Source organism: Clupea harengus, chromosome 12, assembly GCF_900700415.2.
Source record: "Clupea harengus chromosome 12, Ch_v2.0.2, whole genome shotgun sequence".
Classification (NCBI taxonomy): Eukaryota; Metazoa; Chordata; class Actinopteri; order Clupeiformes; family Clupeidae; genus Clupea; species Clupea harengus.
In genome coordinates, this window is record NC_045163.1 from 16248415 (window position 1) to 16271121 (window position 22707).

General features: G+C 40.7%; 3 protein-coding genes across 3 annotated transcripts; 1 reads left to right on the forward strand and 2 right to left on the reverse strand.

Annotated features, from left to right (window-relative positions):
- Positions 1-1789: 1789 nt before the first annotated feature.
- On the reverse strand, positions 1790-3348 carry LOC105892226 (heat shock protein beta-1-like). The gene is made up of 3 exons (XM_012818469.2): positions 2677-3348; positions 2514-2577; positions 1790-2069 (listed from the first exon to the last, which is right to left on the reverse strand). The coding sequence occupies exons 1-3, from the start codon at positions 3044-3046 to the stop codon at positions 1925-1927; spliced, it is 579 nt and encodes a 192-aa protein (XP_012673923.2). The 5' UTR covers positions 3047-3348; the 3' UTR covers positions 1790-1924.
- Positions 3349-4245: 897 nt separating this feature from the next.
- LOC105892225 (sushi domain-containing protein 2-like) lies at positions 4246-13465 on the reverse strand. The gene is made up of 15 exons (XM_031577375.2): positions 13249-13465; positions 12646-12844; positions 12148-12296; positions 11662-11829; positions 10547-10721; positions 10065-10266; positions 9727-9812; positions 8513-8781; positions 8036-8182; positions 7616-7774; positions 6802-7050; positions 5743-6021; positions 5395-5577; positions 4790-4895; positions 4246-4558 (listed from the first exon to the last, which is right to left on the reverse strand). Exons 1-15 carry the CDS (start codon positions 13313-13315, stop codon positions 4522-4524), a joined length of 2475 nt encoding a protein of 824 aa, XP_031433235.1. The 5' UTR covers positions 13316-13465; the 3' UTR covers positions 4246-4521.
- A 3363-nt stretch (positions 13466-16828) lies between these two features.
- Positions 16829-22675, forward strand: LOC105892229 (BTB/POZ domain-containing adapter for CUL3-mediated RhoA degradation protein 3-like). Its single transcript, XM_012818472.2, has 7 exons — positions 16829-16934; positions 17819-18032; positions 18266-18435; positions 18791-18877; positions 19395-19447; positions 19562-19757; positions 20145-22675. The coding sequence occupies exons 1-7, from the start codon at positions 16932-16934 to the stop codon at positions 20361-20363; spliced, it is 942 nt and encodes a 313-aa protein (XP_012673926.1). The 5' UTR covers positions 16829-16931; the 3' UTR covers positions 20364-22675.
- Positions 22676-22707: the final 32 nt, after the last annotated feature.

Genomic DNA, 22707 nt, shown 5'->3' on the forward strand with positions numbered 1-22707 from the left:
TTTAGTCCTGTTAACTCTTTTGCCTTGTCATGTTATTTTTTTGTCAATGTATTTACCTTGACTGGAAAGCACTTAGGTTAAAATTCTACTGTCTAAAATGTACTACATAAATAAAAAAAAATATATCCTTTCCAGAGTATAAACATGGTTACCAATGAACAGCTCATGTGTTATGAGCTAAAGGCAACCTGGGACACCCTTCTGTATGTGGCTTTGGTCATATTTAGCAAAAACACTATCAATGGTATACACAAGACTTTGTGCATGTGTTTTTCCCATCTTTGTGCCTGCTACTACCAGAATCCGGGAGCAGTCAGTTATTTTTGTCCCCGTGTAAAGTATCTTGGTGGTTTCATCCGTTAATTAGGTAAACCTTCCACACCCTTCAGCATGCAAGCTGCCCTGATCTGGTACGGAGCTGTTTGTAAGGTCTGCCATCTGTTTTTCTCGCAGCTGTCAAGAATGTTGCCCGCCGCACCTCCTCCTAGTCTGTCGCAGTGAATGCCTACAATATCACATTATATCCTGCATGCTGGAACTATCACTTTTTATTGTTTTAACTTTGTCACAATCGCGTATTAATCATTTATCAATACAAGCTATTGATTGTATGTGTTGTAATACAGGAAAAGCATATTTATCCATCAGTTGTTTAATCACTAATCATTAAGCACGACACTGGTGGTCTGCTATTTGAAACACTAGACTGAGACGCTGTGTGTCCTGAGAAGCTGCTGGAGGTCAGAAGAGGACTCTAAATATACACCAGTTCCTGTGCACAGGGGCTGACTCCACACACAATGGAGTCTGCAATGCCACAGTGCAGGAGGAAATGAAAAACTCAGACTTGCTTTAGTGCATAATTCACATGCCTGTTTTATGGGCACAAGCTAAAAAACTATGAGGGGGTCTATAAAGGTTTCAACACTGAACATATTAGTATTCTGTGGTGTGAAGTAAACATAGCTGTATCCACACAAAATAAGTAAGATACATGGGCATAAATGATATAGTTTACTAAAAGTAAAGAAGACTCAATGATTTATTGTGCACCTCTGGTGGCATTAAATAACTGCATTGGTGAGTGACAGTGAAAGAACCACATAATAAAAAGTAAGAGCAAGTGCTAGTTACGCTTCTGTTGCTGTGCACCTTTACTGCTGAATTCATTTAATCATGGTTGCGTACCTCCCCCTACTGGGCTTGGCAGAAATCTCTCCCTCGATCTCTCTCTCCCTCTCTCCCTTTCATCCTTTCACCCTATCTCTCTCTCTCTCTCTCTCTCTCTCTCTCACCTTCTGTGCAACTCTTCTGAGTAGGTCAGGAGTTCAGGGACTGTTCTCTCTTCTCAGCAGGTGTTCAGCAGCTCTATTTATTTATTTTTGTGTGAAGAATCCGACACCCTTTGGTCACACAACCCTTTTCTCCCAGGTCAAAGCTTTGGTGAGGAGTGTCTGCGTGAGATTGGCTTGATCAGCTGTCTCTCCCTGGCCCTTTAGGGCCCCCTGGTGTACTAGTGTTTAGCAGTGATGGTTGTTCTTAGTGAGTCAGAGTGAGTGGTTTAGTCACTATGAGTTTCTTGTCTATTAAACTCTTCCCTTGTTAGGCTAAACCTTCTAGTATAAATTCAAGATACTGGAAACTTTTGGAGAATGCTACCATAACTGTTGACTGTAAAACTGTTTAAAGTCAACATTTGGAGAAACTGCATAAAACGATTCTGGTAGCAGAATCCCAATGTTGGCATAGTTGAACTGTGAGAGTTTTGTTGTAAAATATGGACATTTAGTGAGATATTCAAAGCATTTATTCAAAATACTACACATATAAAACTTTATGTGAATGTAGTATCAGGGGGGTAGGCGGTGTGTGTGTCTGTGTGTGAATGAGAGAGACAGGGGGAGAGTGTATGTAGATGTGTGCTCTATTGCTGTTGTTGAATCTGAATAGGAATGACGATTTCTTCTGTGCGTCTGGTGCCTGAGGCAGGCAGTGGTGCTTCCACGGAGAGGACGCCATCTGCTGACAGGGAGCAGCCAATGTGCTCTGTGTCCACCTCTGCTGGCATTCTGACAATATACATCAGAAAGAGCATATGAAACAATACTGTGCTACCAGTCATTAAGCTGAATGTTCCTTACATAACGTATTATTACATCCTTGTTTCATGCACATGAGCCTGTCTGCCTGTCTGCCTGTCTGTCTGTCTGTCTGTCTACCTATCTATCTAGCTAAACAAAGGAAGGAAAATATATTTTATATGAATGTTGTGGGAAACATAACACACACACACACACACACACACACACACACACACACACACACACACACATACTATTGCTTTTTCCACACGCAACTGCTTGCTCCATGCTTGATCAGCTTGCACAAACATAGTGAGCCATTGTTACAGTCACATCATTTGTGTCAAAAGTATCATAAGTGAATACTGAAAAAAACCTAATCCAGTAATTCTGTGATATCATAAAAAGTTAGCTGGTACAATCAACTCTGACCTGTATTTCCTAGTGAAGCTCCGTGAGACCAGTCCATGTGCATCTTGCCTCTCCTCGTGTTTACCTTCAATATCAGTCAAATGTTTGTATTAGGTGAAGAACAAGTAAGTAAAAAGGTCCAGAATGTAGAACATTACCCATACTGTCAGAACATTTCCAGTACCTGTTATTTCTAGGTAGCCTTCCTTTGTTCTGGCTGTGATGTCCTCAGGGGTAAACTGATTGACGTCCATAGACAGCTTCCAGCTCCCTTGCCCAAACCTCACTTCTGATGTTCCCTCAGTGACTTGTGAATGGGCCCTAGGGCTTGCCTGCGATCCAAGAGGAGAGATAACAGGAACGTGTGTGTACCCCGGCCAGGAGGTAGCAGCCAGCCTCTTCCTTGCCCAGTCAAGCCAGTTTACATCTCTCTCGTCCAGGAAAGCTGGAAACTCAATTTCTCTGTTAAAAAGACGACTTGGCATCTCCCAGTCATGGAAGGGGTCCCCACGTTGAAAAAGAGGACGCTGCATCATTTTGTTTTCTTCATCCATAGCTCAACTTGGTGTGAAACAGTGAAATGTGTCCTTGTTTTTCCCCACTGTCTTGAGCTGAAATAGCACTACTGGTAACTGTCTGAGAGAGCCAGCAAAGGTGGTAAATTTTCTTTACACAAGCCACATCACCAGACTGATAATAAGAAGTATTCAGTGCATGAAAGCTTGATGCAACTGCAATACAGCTTGCACAGCCTTTATAGGGGCCTCAGTTCATTCCAGAGCTTATCAAGCAGAAAAGAATTATTAGCTGACAATTCCCTTACAGCTCAGGCAGAGCTTTCACTTCACTGTTACCCGGGCAAAATGACGCTAATCATTTATATAAATAGTCTTGAGGGGGAAATGGCAAATAGTTGGTGGGTGACTGCAGTCACAGTAGTGACAGTGTTGTTTGTTGATGACCTCTGCAGTCCTGTCACATCCTAGTGCTCTTTGTCTCGCCATGGTAACCACCCCTCAGCAGTAGGGGATGGAACGGGGGCTGGAACAGAATGTTTATAGGCCTCTGGAAAGACTGACCTATTGGTCTTTGTGTGAAAACAATGTGCCCCTAGTGTTTCAACTAATGTAAAATGGAACATCTATTACGTTTGACATTCTTTTGGATAAGACATCTATTGTCTCCTGCACTTGAAGTTGAGACGGAGAGCTGGCTGATGTGCCCAGTCTTCAACAAACTTACTATCGGTTCTGTCTTTTAAATTGTTATTGATGTAATTTCATTACATATGTATTTGTTTTTCCTTCTTCCAGAATATTCTATAGAACATGACTACTACTGCATAGGCCATTTTGTTTGTGTTACAGGACAACGTGTGTTTACCCAGATGAGTTTGGCCTTTGATTCAGCCATGTCAGACCACAGCAACATAAATCAAAGTGAGGCATGTCACACCACACAAAGGCAGGCCACCCTCCGCTACCCTCCCTGAGCCAGCAGGAACAACCAATGCTAACAAAACCAGGGGACATTCTTAGTACACTTGATCTTGGCCAAAAGGCAGAGAGGCACAAAACAGAGGGCATTAGTGATGCAGAACTGTTAATAGTTTGAGTTCAATAGCTCCCTTTTTGTGATGCAAAAAACTATGGTATTAGTAATGAAATGAATGTCTTTACTTGCTGCAAAATGTTTTACTGGTAATAAATAACTTTCCATTATATTTCATTGCTCAGAAGCAAAATTAAAGCCATTGATTGCCATGATTTTATTATTTGCTGAAGTATACATATCACAGAAAATACAAAAAAGGCCAAAAATCTATTCAGTAATTTTCATACAAATATTCACAAACAAAGTACGGCCTATTATTAACATAGGGATTGACAATTGGGGTAAAATAGAAAGAGTTGTCTCTGATGCACCTAATGGTATACTGTATTTGGTGAGTTTCTGACATGATACACTCACATCATGAAAGAATATCAGTGACACACAGAATCTGAAGTGCCATCGTGTGATACTAGGATCAGAAAGCCTCATCTTCTTCCTGTTTTTGGGTTGCTCTGAAAATAAAAGGTTGGAGAAATGCTTTTTTAATATCATTGCCTAAATTGTTCATTTTATCTTATAGTATGCTTTTTAAATGGGTCATTTGAAATGATTAGTTCCACATAACATTTACATTTACATTTATTAGATGCTTTTTTCCAAAGCGATGTACAAAGGAGAGAACAATCAAGCTACGACCAATAGAGACCTAGTGTAACAATAACATCATATTATAAATCACGTACCTCTTGTGTTTCCTGCTGTGGAGAATTATTACAGTCAATATGGTCGCAAGAGCAATAGCCCCAATGACGATGCCCAGAACAATGCCAAGAGTGTTGTTCCCTGCCCCTGAAATAGACAGAAGATTTTATCCATTGAAAGAGCAATTGGATTTACTTACGTGTAGATTGCATGAAACTCCAGTCTGTGGATATTCATAGAGGGTAGTTTGGAACACAACATATATTATATAATCCTCTGAGCCCTCCAGATAGTGATTTATTTGTAAGGACTTTCCTATCAAACTCTACTCAGTCAATGCATTTACCGATCAAAGACTCAAGAGTGACAACAGATTATCTTTGTCAGTTGTTCGATTAAGTTTATTATTATTAATAATAATAATAATAATAATAATAAACTTTATTTGTGTAGCACCTTTCATATGAAACAATGCAGCTCAAAGTGCTTAACAGCAAAGAAATTACGTGCATGAAGAAATGACATGCACAGTGAACCATATAAATGGGGCACATGATAGCAGTATGAAGGCATGATAACGCCTTCAAGACTCTGACTCTGATTGCTTGAGTGTGCGTCTGGTGCATTCATCATGTCTAGTGCTTACCGCTCTCAGCAGTGCACTGCGTGAGCTCCCCTGTCCACTGGCCATTGCTTTGACACGTGCGCTCTTTTGGCCCCTGCAGGACATAGCCAGTATTGCAAGTGAACTTTACTGTGAATCCCTGCAAATATGTTGTGCCGTCCTTCTCGCCATTACTCGGTGAAGTAATCCAACCACAGGACACCACTGAGGAAAATACAAAAATTGGCAGACGGAATTAAACTGGTGGACTGAATGGAACAGAAAATATATTATGTTACATAAACATTATGATTATGGCAATGTGAAACTACAATGGCAATGTACAATGGCAATCTTCAACACAATGCTCTCTGAGAATCATAATGCTACCTGCGCTAAGGTCCTCAGCAATAGTAGCGTGGCTATTGAAAGACACGCGGGTGGCATTTCCCACACTGAGGCTGCGTGCCACCAGGGTGTCATATCTGCAGAACTTAGAGCCGCCGCCAGTGCACAGCTTGGATGCCTCGTTCAGCAGGGGGTCGTCTGGATTGTCGGGGATAGCGAACGCTGGAGAGAAAGCTGGATCGTGCTTGGGGGCAAACAGGTATGAGTCCAGCAGGTACTTGGAGTCATAGGTAAAGAGGGATGACTCGTTCAGGATCGCCCCTAAGGAGGACATTGTCTCATCATCATACAGCAATCCAGCTATGTTCCTGCATTGGAGTCTTTGTTCATTACTTTGGAAAGCCATAAAGCAGGATTTCTCATTTTTTAATACCACTGTACAAAACCCCCTCTGGCTGTCTGATACCAACTTTACTGATTGAATTCCAGTTTCTTGTTGGCCAATGGGGAAAAGGGTATTTGAAAAAAATGTGGTCAAATTTAGAGTTTGCAGTAGGTTAAAGTGGTAAAGATGAACTGATAAACACCAAGTAGACGAAAGATAAACAGAGTCTTTAAACAGTGAACTGGCCAAGGACACATTTCAAGTGCCACAGCTGATAATGCGCGTTGATGGTTAAATAATAGCTACAAACTAACTCGCTCAATAATGGCCGTGTGTCATTCAGCATGTCAGTGCTATGAAGCGTCAAGGTATGGAGCAACACAGTTGAATGTCCAGCTCAGGAGATTCAACCACCTCAGGACATTCAACTGTATGCCATGTCTTACCTTGTTCCTTCATTCACCACTTTGAGCATACACATATTCAAAGTTTTTTGGATGCACATACACAAAACCAACTTGTATGGGTCAGTGCTATCACAAAGAGTTAGACTATATTCTGATTGCATTTTGTGGATCATATGGGTGCACTCTCAATTAAATGTTTGCCAATGTGAAACATTAACTAAACTATAGACACTTTCACCAAGGGGATGACATAACTATTTGTCATATTTTTCATGTTGTGGGAAAACAAATCACCTGGCTATAACTTACAGCTTGCTCCAAATGTGTACACTTCCTCAGCATTGCTTGCATCTGGCACAGTGTTCCCGCTGCTGGAGACAAGGTCATCCTTTGGATCATCATTCATCTTTCCAAGCAGCCCTTGGGTAGTGTCTCTGAACTCTTCAGGAAGCAGGACTGTGGCTGCCATAGTTCCTTCTCTCCTCCGCACCTCTACCCCGGCCCCAGAGGGGAACATGACTGTCACGTTGTGTGGTACTGGGGAGAATACAAAGACACCTGTGAAAAAAAAAGGAAAACAATTTAATGTTACAGATATTCCAAATTGCACTCATTAGTGCAATGTGTATTGACTGAACATGAATGACATATTCATTCATTAGATCATATTAGATTCAGACTTTTCATTAGTACGCTTGATTCTACATGAGTGTACAGAAAAAAATGAGAGTTTAGCCAACTTATTGCAAAGCACACCAATGTTATAGCCATGTGACTTTACGAGCTTCGTCTTTTATCTCTGAATCTGCCGCCTAAACACTAATCCCCCCTTTCATCTTATCGTCTGATCAGTCACCTCGCATTTATGGTTCCGCTGGCATGATGTTAGCATCAGCAAGGTCACGAGTGCAGTTATGACGCATCACAAATAATGCTCAAACGATATAGTACACTGTACTACTAAATATATGCGAATGTAGCATAAAAAGACTACAAATACAAAAGAACACCCGTGACAAAGAAAAAAAACCATGTAATTTGTGCATGTGAATACTGACAAACGTAGTTTCAAATGTATTTTTAAAGTAATTGTTGTCACACAGTGGCCGGCTATAGATCTCACCTTTGAGGTCCATCCAGGTTTGTTCTGTGAAGGAGAGGGGCATCTGTTTCCTGAGAACCTGCAAACTGTCTTTCAGCTGGTCGAGTCGCACCTCAATGACATCAGACTCCCCTTCTCTCATGGCAACAGCGGAAAGCTTGGTGGCACTGACCAACGCTCCTGCTCAAGTAGGCAGACATAATTAGTTACGACTGTTATAAAAAAGGACATAAATTGCTTTTTGTCATAATGTAAGAGAACAGTTCAGTTGGGTCTGGATGATGATATTCCTGTAGCTCAACTATTAGAGCAAGGTGTTTACAGCACTACAAGTCATACTGATGAAAATGTATTTGTATATTTATTACATATAAATGATATACGTTTCTATAAAAACTAAATAAATGTAAATATAAATGATTGCCATTATGCCAAACTTACCACTCTGTGGATCTGTCAGTTGCTCTGTTCTTCCCTGAACCACAAAATGCTTTGCCTCAGAAACAACTAGTGAATACTCCCCCTTTCCATTGAAGGTGTATCTCGTGCCATCAAAGGTGATAAGGTGGGGATCTCCAAACACTGCACCTAAGGGGCCACAGAAATGATTACTACTAATTATTCGAGACATCCATAATTACAGGGCTGTGAACAACATTATGTACTGTGACAGTTCATAAGCTCAACAAAATGAGTTCCACTCAATTCAAAATTAGTGGAATTATTTGGACACCCTAGCTATACTCCTGGCATACTTATGCATGGATTACATTTATGATAAAAGTGGATGAGAAATCAGCACTGTCAGGATGACGACCTGCATTTAAAAAAATCAATTTTTCTGTATTTGCACCACCCACTGTTTGAGATGATGTAGTCTACTGGCTCTGATGCCATGGTAAACCCACACGGTCTAACCTGCTTTCGGAGGCGTGTATGTCCTGCAGTCACTGGAGGGCCGGTGTGTGAAATAGTAGTGACAGTTGTCTGACCACAGGCAGCAGTAGTAGAAGCTGAGCACATCGTAAACCCAGTGGGATGCTCCAGGAATCCTGGGGGGGTTTCGGTATGGGGGTGATCCCCAATCATGTCCCCGATCTGGGGTGCTCCCCCCGATGGAATCCGAGGTCAGAACCTGGGCCCCCGTGCTGTCATAGCAACATTGCTGTCCCGCCGCATACTTGGGGCTGTGAGTGAAGCAGTCAGGCAACATGAGGTAAACACAAAAGTTATGCCACTGATTTAGCACCATTGCTCATGCCAGGGATTTTGAACCACAACATTTATGCCAGGGATTTGGCACCACAGCACGTCCACTGGAAATTTAAAACCAATTATTTGCTGGAAGCTTTGAACAACGCTTGGTTATTAAAATTAGCTGTATCCCTGGTATTTTTTCAGACAGACGTAACATAACTTTCTTGGCAGACACATTACACTCAGTTATGTATTTAATAAATCTTGCTAAGAGGGCTACATAACATAGCATCCATAGTGCCGCTGTTTAGCATTTGTAAGAGAGTGGTACATTTGGCAGACAGCTTTGACACTTACATTTAGCGGTCCCTGGACATGAAATTGGAGTGATGGGTAAATGCATTACATAAATACTCACTGAGGATGCACTTTTAACCTTTAAGTAGTGAGATGACATAGTGTGAAGTGGCATCCTTTGAATGATGTTGGAGTATTAGAGCGGAATGAGAGGTACATCAACTCAATCTCAATACTTTCTCTCTACATACTCTCGTCCCCTATTTCAACCCTATAACTTATGTACTTAAACTGTCTGTCCAGGGAAAATGAAGTGGTGCAGTTGAGTATCCTGAGTACTTAGTTGGAGATCTGGAGTACTTAGGCCGCATTTACACTGCCAATATACCCATCAACCCTTGAAATCGAAAAGGGTACATTTAATTTGAATTTTTATTTAATATTTAATTTTTATTTTATATATAATTTGTGTTTGAGCTGGGCATCTATTCCATTGACAAATATCACCCAATCCCAGTCTCTCTTGAGCTGGCACTCATGTTTCTGTCTTTGGGTGCGGTTTGTTAGCATAGGTAGTTACACAATAGACTAGGAATCCTTTTCTCTAGTCCAACCCTTCATATTTTGACACACATTACCTGGCCTGTATGGCTCTCACACAGTGGACACTCCCAGGATGATATGTGCACACACTCCCTTTCTCTATGTCACATCCGTAGTCAGTCTAAAGAAGGGGATGAAATACACAAATAGCACAATCCCTCTTATGTTAACTGCCCTATCATGGCCATGCCAGTACATCCTCTTCTTTCAATTTTAAAAGAGGTATGTTGATATGATATTTTACAACCAATAGAATCTAAAGACTACTTTCATACAATGTCAATATGAATATTTCTTCAAATGAGTTATTATACAGGGCTATTAGCATAAAGACATGAGGATGTGATTGTTTGCCCGTATTTGGCATCCTTACATGAAACCGGCCCGTGTCTGCTCTTGCTTGTGCCAGTGTGCACGGACAGTCAATGGTCTCATCCAGGAAACTGGGCAAGCTTTTCTCCAGCTGGTCCCACTGTATGCATTTGTCCAGCGCCCACGCTGCAGAGTTCTCTCTGAACTTCTCCTCCAGGTGCCAAGCCAGGGCATGGTCTTCACTCCAGACAGCATGGACATCACTACAACAAAATAGGTATTTATCCTTATTTATCCATGTCATCCTTCAAGGTATTGTAATAGAGAAGCAGTGAAAATGTTACTTTGGAAGTCAAGTTCCTTACAGAAAGTCTCAATCTGTCAAAAAATTGACTGAATATGGTTTAAAATGTTATGGTCATGGGCTGGTTATAATCTATCAGAAATGCTAAATTAGGATTTTTTTTTTTGCTGAGGTGATATTCATCAAAAGGTTTGTTAGCATTGCTGAGCAGGAATTTGTCATTAGTATAGACTGCATACCGTTTCCCATCAGGGTAAGCACTAGGGCTGACCCGGACGCAGCCCAGCTCCCAGTCTAAGAAGGGCTTGTCTGCCACACTGGGAACAAAGGTGAAGTTGCCATTGTTGGGGTATCCTCTGACCAGGGAGTACAGGTACTTCCATTCAGCTGTCCAGGATTCTGAATAAGCCTCTCCTAGAAAAACACACTTGAATGTAACTCATTTGGAATAATTTAAGTCAAACAATATTATCCTGGCTAGCTTCCACAGATTTTAAATGCATTTGAAAGAAAGAATGAACGTTGATCAGATAAATACTGAAGCAAATGTGTTTCTTGGTCGCTAGTTCATTGCATGCACCAACAGTAACCCAACCCTAGTTTTACACAATCTCATTAAAAGAATGACACTCAGCCAATCCTGCAATGATTGTTGTGTCAAACTCCCTCAAAACTCTCTCTGTATCGATTTAAGCAGTATGTCAGGTATGTCTTTAAATGTCAAACAGCTGAACCACCTTTTCGCCAAAGCTTAAATTATATTGTGAATGTTTGGGCATATGTCCGCTGTCTGTCTTAGGATGGTGTACAGATCAGAATCAGTTCCTTGCAGTATTGTTGTGTTGTGCCAGCTCAAGTTTCAGCTCCACCTCTGCCAAGTCCAGACTGGGGCATCACTATGCTAACTCAGTTAGGCTCCACCACCTGCTTGTCTTTTTTGTTTGTTTGTTTGTTTGTTCAATTAAACTACATTGCTTTCTTTTATGTATTTTAAACATTTCACTGTTATTTGTATTTACTTTTACCACCAATTATGCTTCGTTCACTGCCATTCAATATGTTAATCAAAACAACTGCCGGCAGTGCGTATGTTGTGGACATGTGGGGGCGCCACTGCACACAGCTATGAACCCTGTTGTGTATTACCACACAGCAGCAAACTCTGGAACAGGTCTGACTCTGTGTAAGATCTGGTCTGGAACTGTGTAAGATCTGGTCTGGCTCTGTGTAAGATCTGGTCTGGAACTGTGTTAGATCTGGGCTGGCTCTGTGCTAGATCTGGGCTGGATCTGTGCAAGATCTCTTTCAGAATCACTAGCTGTCTAAGTGTAGACTAGTGTGATGTCAGTCTAACCTTCCTCTCTGTAGCCCCACAGTTCCAAGTTGACATTTTCAGCCCTGACCAGTGAGGTGTTCCACGTCATGCGAAGGGTTCCTCCTACGTTGGGAGTACCGTAGTACTGCCACTGTGTGGAATTCACCAGTGTCACCTTGAAGCGTGGGTCCAATTTTCCTGGATGAACTAATGAGGTGAACAAATAATATAACATTGAAACAACTCTTTAATATCTACTGAATTGGTCACAAACCACAATATGATATGATATATATATTGTATGGCCTATGAAAAACAAACTGCATCATGATATAGCATTTATAATATAATATAATTTATTAAGATTCAACCTTTTGTAAATTAATGGAACATATGACTTAACTAGACTAGAATGGCTAGAATGTGATTTTTGTGTGTGAGGCTACTACACTTAACTCTCAAATACAAATGTTTAAGTAAGTCCTGTGCAAAACTGGTTACTCAAACATTAAGAAATCAACAAACCTGACAGCCAGGATCCCTGTCGGTTGTACGTTGTTCCATCAGTGGAAATCTCCAATAGAATCCATCCTGTCTGATAAAGAAGAGGCGATATGCAGTGGCCCCGACTCTCTGCGTCCACATAGCCCTCAGTTACTATCCCTCTGTTAAACCTACAGGAAGAAGACACAAACAAACTCACAAAGGCTGGAACTAATTAACCACCACAAAAACTTGTGATGTGTGACTACTCTACAGTGCCAAAATAGCATTACGTATTAGTTAACAAACAAGGAAAGACACAAAGTACATAATAATACACACCAAGTATATTGTCATAAAATTCACATTATGAAATATATACATCTACACAAATAAACTAAAAGAGGGAATTCTGTGTCATAGGAGATCAATGTCCTTGGGATTCCCTGAATGTATCAGTTCATGAGGGCAACATAAAAATGCATAGCATGCAAAAGACAACTAATACTGGCCTTTAAGCAATGATTAATCAGATCGTACCGACAGGTTACGCTGGAGTTTTGATTGAAAGTTGCATTGAGGATCACAAAATCTGTTCCTCCAAATATAGATCCAGAGTATGGAAAGGTATCAACACAGAACTCCTTAAAGTTGTCACAGCAGTTTTCTAAGGAAATACATGTCACATGGCAAGAACATGTGTCGAGTTTTTTGCCACACTGTCCTTCACATGTTTGACCTGTTTGGAAGAAAAATAGTAGAGAGGCATCAAAGATTTTCATGCATCTGAGTTCTCAAATAGCACCATAAGACAATGCATTGTTGTATGTTATATTATCTCATTCCATGAATGTCTGAAGTCTCATTCCACAGTGTACACCTTTAGAACTGTCTTTGTGTTTAATGTACCCTTGAAATTGCCTTTTGGTATAAATTGACAGAAAATCTAAAGTACAAAACTACACCTACTTCATCATCTTCATCTTCATCTACATTATACAGTAAATGTAGTGAAAAAAAAAAGTCCATAGAAAAAGCTCAATGCATGAAATCTCTGATTGACAAATGTAACGCTGTTAAATGGGAAAAACAATAGCTAAACCAATGCTGATTATTTTATGGTGACAAAAAATGGCCACTTACCAGTGATTCCATAAAAATATGAAAACAAAAACACTGCTGTCAAACCACAGCGGAGTATTTTTTCCATTAGGGTGCACAATATCCTCAGAGGCCCCCGCCTGTGACCACTGCACACTCTTACGACGAGTCTTACACTAAAGGCTCAAAGTCTGTCCCTGAGGTGATGTGTCTGAGGTTGTTGTAGTCCTGTTCGAGTAACAGTAAAATATTTAATCCTCTGCCTTAGGTACTTCTGTTGTTTATAGCTCAATAACGACAAAGGTCTCTCTGATAACACAGGTCCCATGAGCTTGATGCTTCTGTGAATTCCTTTGTGGAAACTTTTTTTTTTTTATGGTGGTTCAAATTAAGAAACACCACAACACATGTCCCCCTTGTCTTGGCCAAAGAATGAGAATTAGATCATGAAAAACACAACAAAGACTGAAAATACAAGATGTGTTTGTACATAGCTAGCTAGACACATGCAAATGTTAAGAGAAAAAGTTGTGTATTTAAAAAAAAGAAATTGCTGATGTAAAATCGTTCCAGAGAAATGTAAAACCAAAGTAAAATCAAGCTACCTCAAAAAATATATTTTTTTAAACTATGAGAGGGAGAAAGGAAGAGATATGATTTGAGAGTTTTGCTGTGAGTTTTCTTGCACCATAGTTTAGTCTGGAATCTTGCTATTCCATGGGAATGCTATAAATACACCACAACTGGCATAATGCCAAGATTTACATTTACATTTACATTTAGTCATTTAGCAGACGCTTTTGTCCAAAGCGACGTACAAGGGAGAGAATATTCAAGCTACGAGCAATAGAACCTGGTGTAACAATAAATAAATACTACTTTACATTAGAAATATAACAAAATGAAATAAAAAGAAAGAAAGAGTGCAGAAGTGTAACTGCTGTAATTGCAAGTTACGCACTAGTCGAAGTGCCAGTTAGGACGGGAAGTGCTCTCTGAAGAGTTGGGTCTTCAAAAGCTTCTTAAAGGTAGAGAGGGACGCCCCTGCTCTGGTAGTGCTGGGTAGTTCATTCCACCAACGTGGAACTACAAATGAGAATAGTCTGGACTGCCGTACTTGCACAGACGGCAGTGCCAAACGACGCTCACTAGAAGAGCGCAGCATCCTGGGTGTAACATTTGCCCTTACAAGAGCATTTAGGTAGGTGGGAGCAGAACCATCAAGCACTCTGTAGGCAAGCATAAGTGACTTGAACTTAGTGCGAGCAGCTACCGGCAGCCAGTGGAGCTCAATGAGTAGCGGGGTGACGTGTGCCCTCTTCGGTTGGTTGAACACCAGACGCGCCGCCGCGTTCTGGATCATTTGTAGTGGTTTCACCACGCAAGCCGGCAGGCCCGTTAGGAGGGCGTTGCCGTAATCAAGGCGTGAATTCACCAAGGTTTGCACCAGCAGCTGGGTGGCATACTGGGTTAGGTACGGCCTGATTTTGCGGATGTTGAATAGCGCAAAGCGGCAGGACCTAGAGACAGAGGCAATGTGGTCCGTGAAAGTCAGTTGGTCATCAATAATGACCCCGAGGTTTCTTGCTGTTTTGGATGGAACAAGAGACAAGGAGTCAATATTGATGCTGATGTTGTGGTGGATGGCCTGTTTGGCTGGAAAGACCATCAGTTCCGTTTTGGCCAGGTTCAGCTGAAGGTGGAAGATCTACTTCTTCTACATTTTCATGCGATGCTGTTTTACTGGTGTGTGGAAGACAGAAGTAGGCTAAGGAGGCTGCATGCCTGCAGTGTCACGGTTAATATGCAAAGCGCATGAACCAGAGAGGGCCTTTCTCACTGGTGACACTGAGTGACAGAGAAAAGGTTTTCTTTTTTTGTCACATCTCAGATACTGACATTTTATTCAGAGGTCAGCAAGCTCTTTACTGTTACTACGTTGTCAAAAATTCCCTTTGAAGGTTACATCTTACTGATTTGATTGTAGTAGGCTATTGGCTGTTTATTACCAGTGAAGACAATAGTTGGCTGGGCCTCCTAACACCTTTCATAAGGAACAGAATCTTGAAGTTTCAAGAATCTGATATCTGATATTGATGTCAAGCATCTGTGATAGTGATTGCTTACCTTCCATTTTCATCATAAGAGTATTAACAATTATAAAGAAAACAAAACCAGAACTTTGCCTTAAAGTAAATTGCAATTCTTGTGATCAATTGCATCATTGGTGAATTATATCTATGGAGGTTGGTCTTACAACATATCAGTAGGCCCACAGATTTTCTCAGTTGAATTACTCACTCTCACTCAAAATGCTGATTACAAGATTACATCATTGAATATGTCAGTGCAACCAAAATGCAATTCCTTTTCTCGTGGTCTTTTAGAGAGTTGCACAGGGACGTCATTACCTGTATCTGTTGAACCAACAAAATGATCTGTGCCTGTATCTGTTCCTGTTCAACCAACAAAATTATCTGTGCCTGTATCGGTATTCGGATACAAGACCGGACGTGGGCATGGATTCTACCGGATGCCATGTTAAACCAGGCAAATGTAATACATTCTAACCTAATCTTCATTGCCAATGCAATTGTTGTGCCTTCCAAACATCAAATTGATTTGATCTTGGCATATAATTTATTATGAAATATAATTCCACATCCTCATACTGTACTTTTCATCTCTCTCATCTCTCTCTCTCATCTCTCTAGGTTTTATGAACTTGCGTTGAAATAGAAACTATTTACAGTAAAGCTACTGTATGTTAAAAGGGAATAGTTGAAGGGAATAGTTGAAGGGAATAATCTTCAATTCCAGTGATGAAGCGTTTGAGTTTCTTGTTGCGTTAACGTTACTGGAGTTCGCTACTACTCAGTACTTTACAACAGTAATTACCATAACAGTTTTGTTTTGTTTTGTTTTTTTTCATCTACTGAACTTATTATGGATAGACTGCAAACCATCTGAACCCCACCACCACCACCCCTAAACTAGCTGAAGGACACTGACCAGTCACTTTCAACTGTTGATATTTACGAGAAAATGTGTATTCTACTTGTAATGTACACCATCTAAACTGGATTGAACTGAATAACATGTATTATGAATTCAAAATAATTAAATATCATCAAAATACATAGGTCTGCAGTATGATGCATGATAATTAAGCTAAAGTTATTTGAAACATTAGCTAGCTATATTAAAAATAAATGAAAATGCTTTCAAGTAACACCATTACAAGATAACATCATTATACACAGATATTCATTTGCAAATTTGGCTTTGAAATGTTTTGGTGAAATTATGGTTGTAGTGCACCCTGTGGTCGTAGGCTAGGTTGTTGGGTATGAGTACTTACATGTGACAGTGAGAGGATTAGCTGCTGTGGGAATCCCCAACCCATTCCCAAAGGAATTTGGCAACTTTTCCTGCATACACAAAAAAGAAAAGTGTCACACTTACTCTATTTTCCCTCATGCTTGCCTTGCACGTATACTCTGGCTTAATAGTCTATGATGTCATTATGTGGAGGCAAACAGAACATTACAATTCAATTTTAAGAAATGTTAAAAGCAACTGAGAAAAACCCTTACGTGTAGAAATTCCCATAAGATAACGTCATCGCTGAACCGGAAACAGGAAGGGAGGAGTGACACAATTGTTTTCCTCACGAAATTTGTTTCCCTTGGCTAACTTGAACGGACGGATTGTCCAGGGATTCTATGGTAAGAACTTGTGCGATTGTGCTTTATGTTCATTCTGTAACTTGGAGATATTAATCCAAATGCCTGACCATCAGCATTAAAATGTATCATTTAATGACACTGACCTATAAGAAAAGCATGTAAACTTACTGATTCACTTATTGGTCAATTTGTTAGCCTTAGCTCGCTATCCTAAGTGCACTAACGGTACTTTAAATGCTTAGGTAACTTAGGGAAATTTACAGGATTGGCAGCTAGCTATTATTCCCTAAATTCTTAAAGTCATTACCGATATCCTGTTTTCTTTAGTCCAAAAAAACGAAAACAGTTAATGTTGGCAAATTTAGTCGGAAATTTGATAACGTAGCATTTCAGGTGACGTTAGCTGGTGTGCTGTAGGTGAGTTTATCAGGTTGTGAGTTTAACAAACTTGTGCAATAGTTGTCTGACCATGGTTTTCCAGTCGCCCTTGTAAAACTGGTGTTAGGAAGTTATTTCTGTGGTCACAATGTTGCTGACATGGTAAAGGAGCATGATGGATTTTTGATCTAGCACTAGCAAGCCACCTAAATTAAAAGTATGCAAACACCTTGCAGACACCACCAACAGCCCAGTTGGCACAGTTTGAGAACATGTTATCTGGCCTCTTTTGGCGATGTCGTGCTGTGAAGGCTTTTCTCACATTTTCGTGGGGTGTTCCCACACGAACCACAGAAGTGCATAGTCTGGACGGCTAGTGGGAATGATAGGTGTGTTTATCTGGCCTTCCTATGACTATATTCAATCAAAACAAATTTTAAGATGATGCCAAAAGTAGTTGCTAATTAAAAAAAAAAAAAAAAAGCGTTTTTTAAGCGTCATTTTTGCATATTATTGCCATCATTTATCTTTACGTTTCCTCACAGGAAGAGATGTCGGGAGTGAGTGCGGTCAGCACAGCAGTGCCTGCGGCTACCACCCGCACCACCTCCTTCAAAGGTTCCTGTCCAGGTTCCAAGTATGTGAAACTGAACGTGGGTGGCGCCCTGTACTACACTACCATGCAGACCCTAACGAAGCAAGACACCATGCTCAAAGCCATGTTCAGTGGAAGGATGGAAGTTCTTACAGACAGTGAAGGTAACTAAAAGCTGCTATGTCAGATGGTGTGGAAATGTTTCTTGTCAACTAGCCTGCCTGTGTGTTTTAAAATTGATAATCATTACAAGTAATGCAACTGAAAATGATTACAATGGGTAATTAGTTTGGTAAAAATGTGTATATTAAACTTCAGCTGCTGAAAATATCCAGCTCAACACACCAGTAGACACAGTTGTTGCTCACTGACAGGGAGGGATCTCTCCTTCCCCCAGGCTGGATCTTAATTGACCGGTGTGGGAAGCACTTTGGCACTATCCTGAACTACCTCAGAGACGGGGCCGTCCCACTTCCAGACAGTCGCCGAGAGACAGAGGAGCTACTGGCTGAGGCCAAGTACTACCTGGTTCAGGGGCTGGCGGATGAGTGTCTCGCTGCTCTACAGGTATGGTTTAAGCAGAAACATGTACACACACACACACACACACACACACAATGTGCACAGTGTGTAATCAGGTGCAAAGTGATTTCCAGTGAATGCATGGATTTTTTTTAATGTGTGAACTGATACTGATGGTATGGCAAGTGTGCGCCAACTGATGTGCATAGCCTTATATGAATATTGCTCACTATTTACAAAGCATGTGTCTCTACAATAGAGGGTTGTCAGTCCTTAAGAACTGTACTATCTCTATCTGGGAGGTGTAGGGTTGTTCAACTGTTTAGCTTCTGTGTGCCAGTCACTGAGGTATTTCATTCAGTCCTTTGAACGCATCACAAGAGCAATCTGTCATTCTCAGAACAAAGACACATATGAACCATTCTGCAAAGTCCCCCTGGTGACCTCATCCAAGGAGGAACAGAGGCTAATTACCACTGCTAACAAGGTAAGCTTGAGTCCTGGAGTTAGCACAGTCCCACACAGGACTCAAACTCGCAACCTCGAGCATTGGACGTGGGTGTGCCAGCAAGGAGCCTAAAACCTATGGGTGCTGCTAGGGTCTGTCACTAGCATGTATCTCGTGTTGGGAGTGCACAGCACTGTATCCCCTGGCTACTGTTACACGTTGGATGCTGCCTTAGTTTAATTGTCTTGATACAGTGGAGTTAACACTAGTCTTCCATTTCAGAAGTGTATTATTTCACAGGCCGTGTCAGACATTAAACTTGTGTTTTATTATGAAACCTGTAATAACCATTAATAGAAGTAAAAAAGATGATTTTGCTTGTTCCTCATAATTGTAATACATAAAAGTAATTTCCTCCTTTTTTCCAGCTTTTTGTTTGCTTTGTAGCTCCCTGTGGAAACCTTAACGTTTAATTTTGTCAGTAAAACATTTGTGTTGTGAAGAGAGCTTTTGTTAGAATGTGCTCACAATGCTTTACCTTTATTTTCTACCCCAGCCCACTGTGAAACTTTTATACAACAGAAGCAACAACAAATATTCCTACACCAGGTAAGGAAGATGTGTTATTTCTAAAGCTGTAAGGTTATGTTGATTAATGTGAAGTGGTGCAAAGGTGGTATTTGTAGAGCTCAACAACGTCTAACCTCGTTCTGTTTGCTGTAGCAATTCTGATGACAACTTGCTGAAGAACATAGAGTTGTTTGACAAGCTGTCACTGCGGTTCAACGGCCGAGTGCTCTTCATCAAGGACGTGATTGGCGATGAGATCTGCTGCTGGTCTTTCTATGGCCAGGGCCGTAAGATTGCAGAAGTGTGCTGCACATCCATTGTCTACGCCACTGAGAAGAAGCAGACAAAGGTAGGAACGGACTCTGAGAAATATTGAAACAGTGTTACTATTTGTACTTTCCATGCAATACCACTGACATACACGTACAAACACAAACTGAGCTTGACTGAAAGAAATATCCAGAGAATACCAATTTAGCGCATTGGCAGGGAAGGTTATAAACACTATGTTCTTATAATAATGTCAGATCCATGGCAAACTGAACACTTTAGGGATAGAAAACTGCCTGAATAACTCATAGGTAGGGCAGGTGATGACTACATTCTCTGCAAATCTATAACCACAGTTTTTAAAACTGAGACTTTGAATGTACATTTATTTAAAGGAGCTTGTAATGTTCTGAGATGTTATTGTATTGAAGCACACAGACTTGGAGGGTTGTTCCTGTCTCCTCAGGTTGAGTTCCCCGAGGCCCGAATCTATGAGGAGACCCTGAACATCCTCCTGTACGAGTCGCAAGACGGCCGGGGTCCCGACAACGCCCTGCTGGAGGCAACGGGTGGCGCAGCCGGGCGATCGCACCACCTGGACGAGGACGAGGAGCGGGAGCGCATCGAGAGGATCCGGCGGATCCACATCAAGCGTCCCGACGACCGCACCCACCACCATCAGTGAGGTCACCTGAGGTCGCCACACCTTCACTGCTGCAAATGAGGTCTAAGCTCACACCACGCCTACCACCACTGACAGTCACACGCACTTACCTGTGAGATCACTGGCCGTCACACACACTTACCTGTGAGATCACTGGCTGTCACACACTTACCTGTGAGATCACTGGCCGTCACACACACTTACCTGTGAGATCACTGGCTGTCACACACTTACCTGTGAGATCACTGGCAGTCACACACACTTACCTGTGAGATCACCGGCCAGTCAAATCTGTAATCACAAATTACCTCACATCCACGTTCACTACCAAGTTTCATTTACAACCCTATATACCAGCATAGGGTCCTTCACATGGAGTCCTTTTGGATAAAGATTGTATGTAGGATTTTACATTATTTTAACACTGAACTGTTGCAAAGAGTTCACTACTGGCCAGATGGTTATTGAAGGAGTCCTTATTATGAAGAATTAGACCAAAGAGGAGCTCTACATGAACAAATGAGTAGGTGTGTTCCCCAAAAGTGGTGTTGTGCTACGACCATGTTCAAATGGAAAGACACATTTTAAACAGTCTTTGTGACCATGGTCATAGCACAATAATGCTTTTGGAAAATGCAGCCCAGTATCCTTAAGATCCCATATTTGAAAGAGTCTGATATTCCCTTTTGGTTCAGCACTATTTCAGCTGCTATTTTAAACTTAAGTCTGCTTAAGTGCTCAAAATATATGGACACTAATTTTCATGCCATGGAATTTCAATTTGGTATTTGGTATTAAATTGTCAATTGGCATGATCAGCAACTCTTTGGTCTTGCGTTAGTCATATGAAAAGCATTTGCTCAACCAAGTGTGTGTGCGCTACAGTGGTGCACAAGTTACATACCTGAACATTTAAAGTCGGCTGTTCTACACCCCTTCGACCAAGGTTAGGAATCAAGCAAGTTGTTCAGATGCTGGATTCTATTTTGAGAAAAAAAAAAACTAGTACTTAACACTGATCTTTCAGGATATAAGATGAATATTGAGGTTAGTCTTATTTTCTTTTTCTTCTTTTTTTGTTTTTGTGAAGGCACATCACTTTCTGAGCAGCTGCACTCGCCCAGTTTATGTCAGAACTTCCCTTCAGTTCTAATCATTGCTATGTGACTCCATCTTCTTTCACTGTCTGAACATATTTGCATTTTATATTGACTCAAAAAAATCCCGGCAACCAAGTATGAAAGAATATGCTAGAATTACAAAAAGCTTTATTGAAGATTTAGTGCCTTACTCCTTGATGTGCATTTTTTGCCAGCAGAGATTTTGTTACACAGCCTGTATTAGTCAATCTTGTTCAACCCTAAATCATGTATTCTAAATATTATCACTATATATTTAAGACTCTAGTTTTCATTTAAAACAAGTGAAAACGTTTCCCATCATTTTACCATCAGTAAAAAATTTTTACTAAAATAAAATTAATTGTTTAAGTTTAATTGTAGTAGGTGTTTAGTTATAGCGTATCACTTATCCATGTGAGAATTGACTCTTGGAGACAATTTCTCTAATTAAGGGCTAAAGGAAGACTAGGATCATAATCTGACATAAATCCTGTTTGCTGACAATATTTTACTGTTGGAGTTTGGAACGGTTGAACATAGAATGTAGTGTAAATTCTGACCAAAGACCTGGGGTCTGTCTCAAATTAAATCCTGAGTTCTGTAGGCACTAAGCTTAATGGGCTTACCATTAAAGTTTGCACTGAAATATTTCATTTTTTGAAAAATTCCCAACATACACTAGAGGGCACAGTGACCAGAAAATCAATGCTGTCTACGCGTGCTGCCTGTGAAGTAGCCTAATGCCACAGAATCACGTTTTAATTCGTTACACTTGCACAAGTAGTCACAGTGTAACAGTAAAGACAATTGGGCCCAACTTGCAGGGGCCAGGTAGGATGTTGTCTTGGAAACATGTCAAATGTCATTGAAGCACAAGTGGCATAATGTTCAAGCCATTAGGATCCTTCTTAGTGCCTGAATCCATATATGCTATGTGTTGAATCACATCTGAGGGAACTAGTAACCAAAATGAGACATAGTCCTGTGATTATCTATGATGCTGAATTGAAGTGAACAGATTGAGGTTCATTTGTACTGTGAGGCATTCCCTTTCCTAAGTGGTTTTAAATTAAGAACAAAAATATTTTAGTTACATTTATGCAGTAAAACAATCATTTCATGTGAGATTTGTATTTGCACAAGATTGTATTAACTAAAATTAGTTTGTATTTTGTATGTTAATAAATACATTAAAGATGTTTACACATGCGACTTTTGGTCTTGTCTTTATTGTAAAGCAGGTT

Excerpts from the sequence above, each read along its gene's own strand:
- LOC105892226 (XM_012818469.2), bottom strand. The coding sequence starts at position 3,046 with ATGGATGAAGAAAACAAAATGATGCAGCGTCCTCTTTTTCAACGTGGG. Across the intron at positions 2,578-2,676 it reads AGGCTACCTAGAAATAACAG|GTAAACACGAGGAGAGGCAA; the intron begins GTACTGGAAATG and ends CTGATATTGAAG. Across the intron at positions 2,070-2,513 it reads AGCTTCACTAGGAAATACAG|AATGCCAGCAGAGGTGGACA; the intron begins GTCAGAGTTGAT and ends GTATATTGTCAG.
- LOC105892225 (XM_031577375.2), bottom strand. The coding sequence starts at position 13,315 with ATGGAAAAAATACTCCGCTGTGGTTTGACAGCAGTGTTTTTGTTTTCA. Across the intron at positions 9,813-10,064 it reads CAGACACGGGCCGGTTTCAT|ACTGACTACGGATGTGACAT; the intron begins GTAAGGATGCCA and ends CCCCTTCTTTAG. Across the intron at positions 4,559-4,789 it reads CACAGCAGGAAACACAAGAG|AGCAACCCAAAAACAGGAAG; the intron begins GTACGTGATTTA and ends TTTTATTTTCAG.
- LOC105892229 (XM_012818472.2), top strand. Across the intron at positions 18,436-18,790 it reads AGTGTCTCGCTGCTCTACAG|AACAAAGACACATATGAACC; the intron begins GTATGGTTTAAG and ends TGTCATTCTCAG. Across the intron at positions 19,758-20,144 it reads CTGAGAAGAAGCAGACAAAG|GTTGAGTTCCCCGAGGCCCG; the intron begins GTAGGAACGGAC and ends CTGTCTCCTCAG.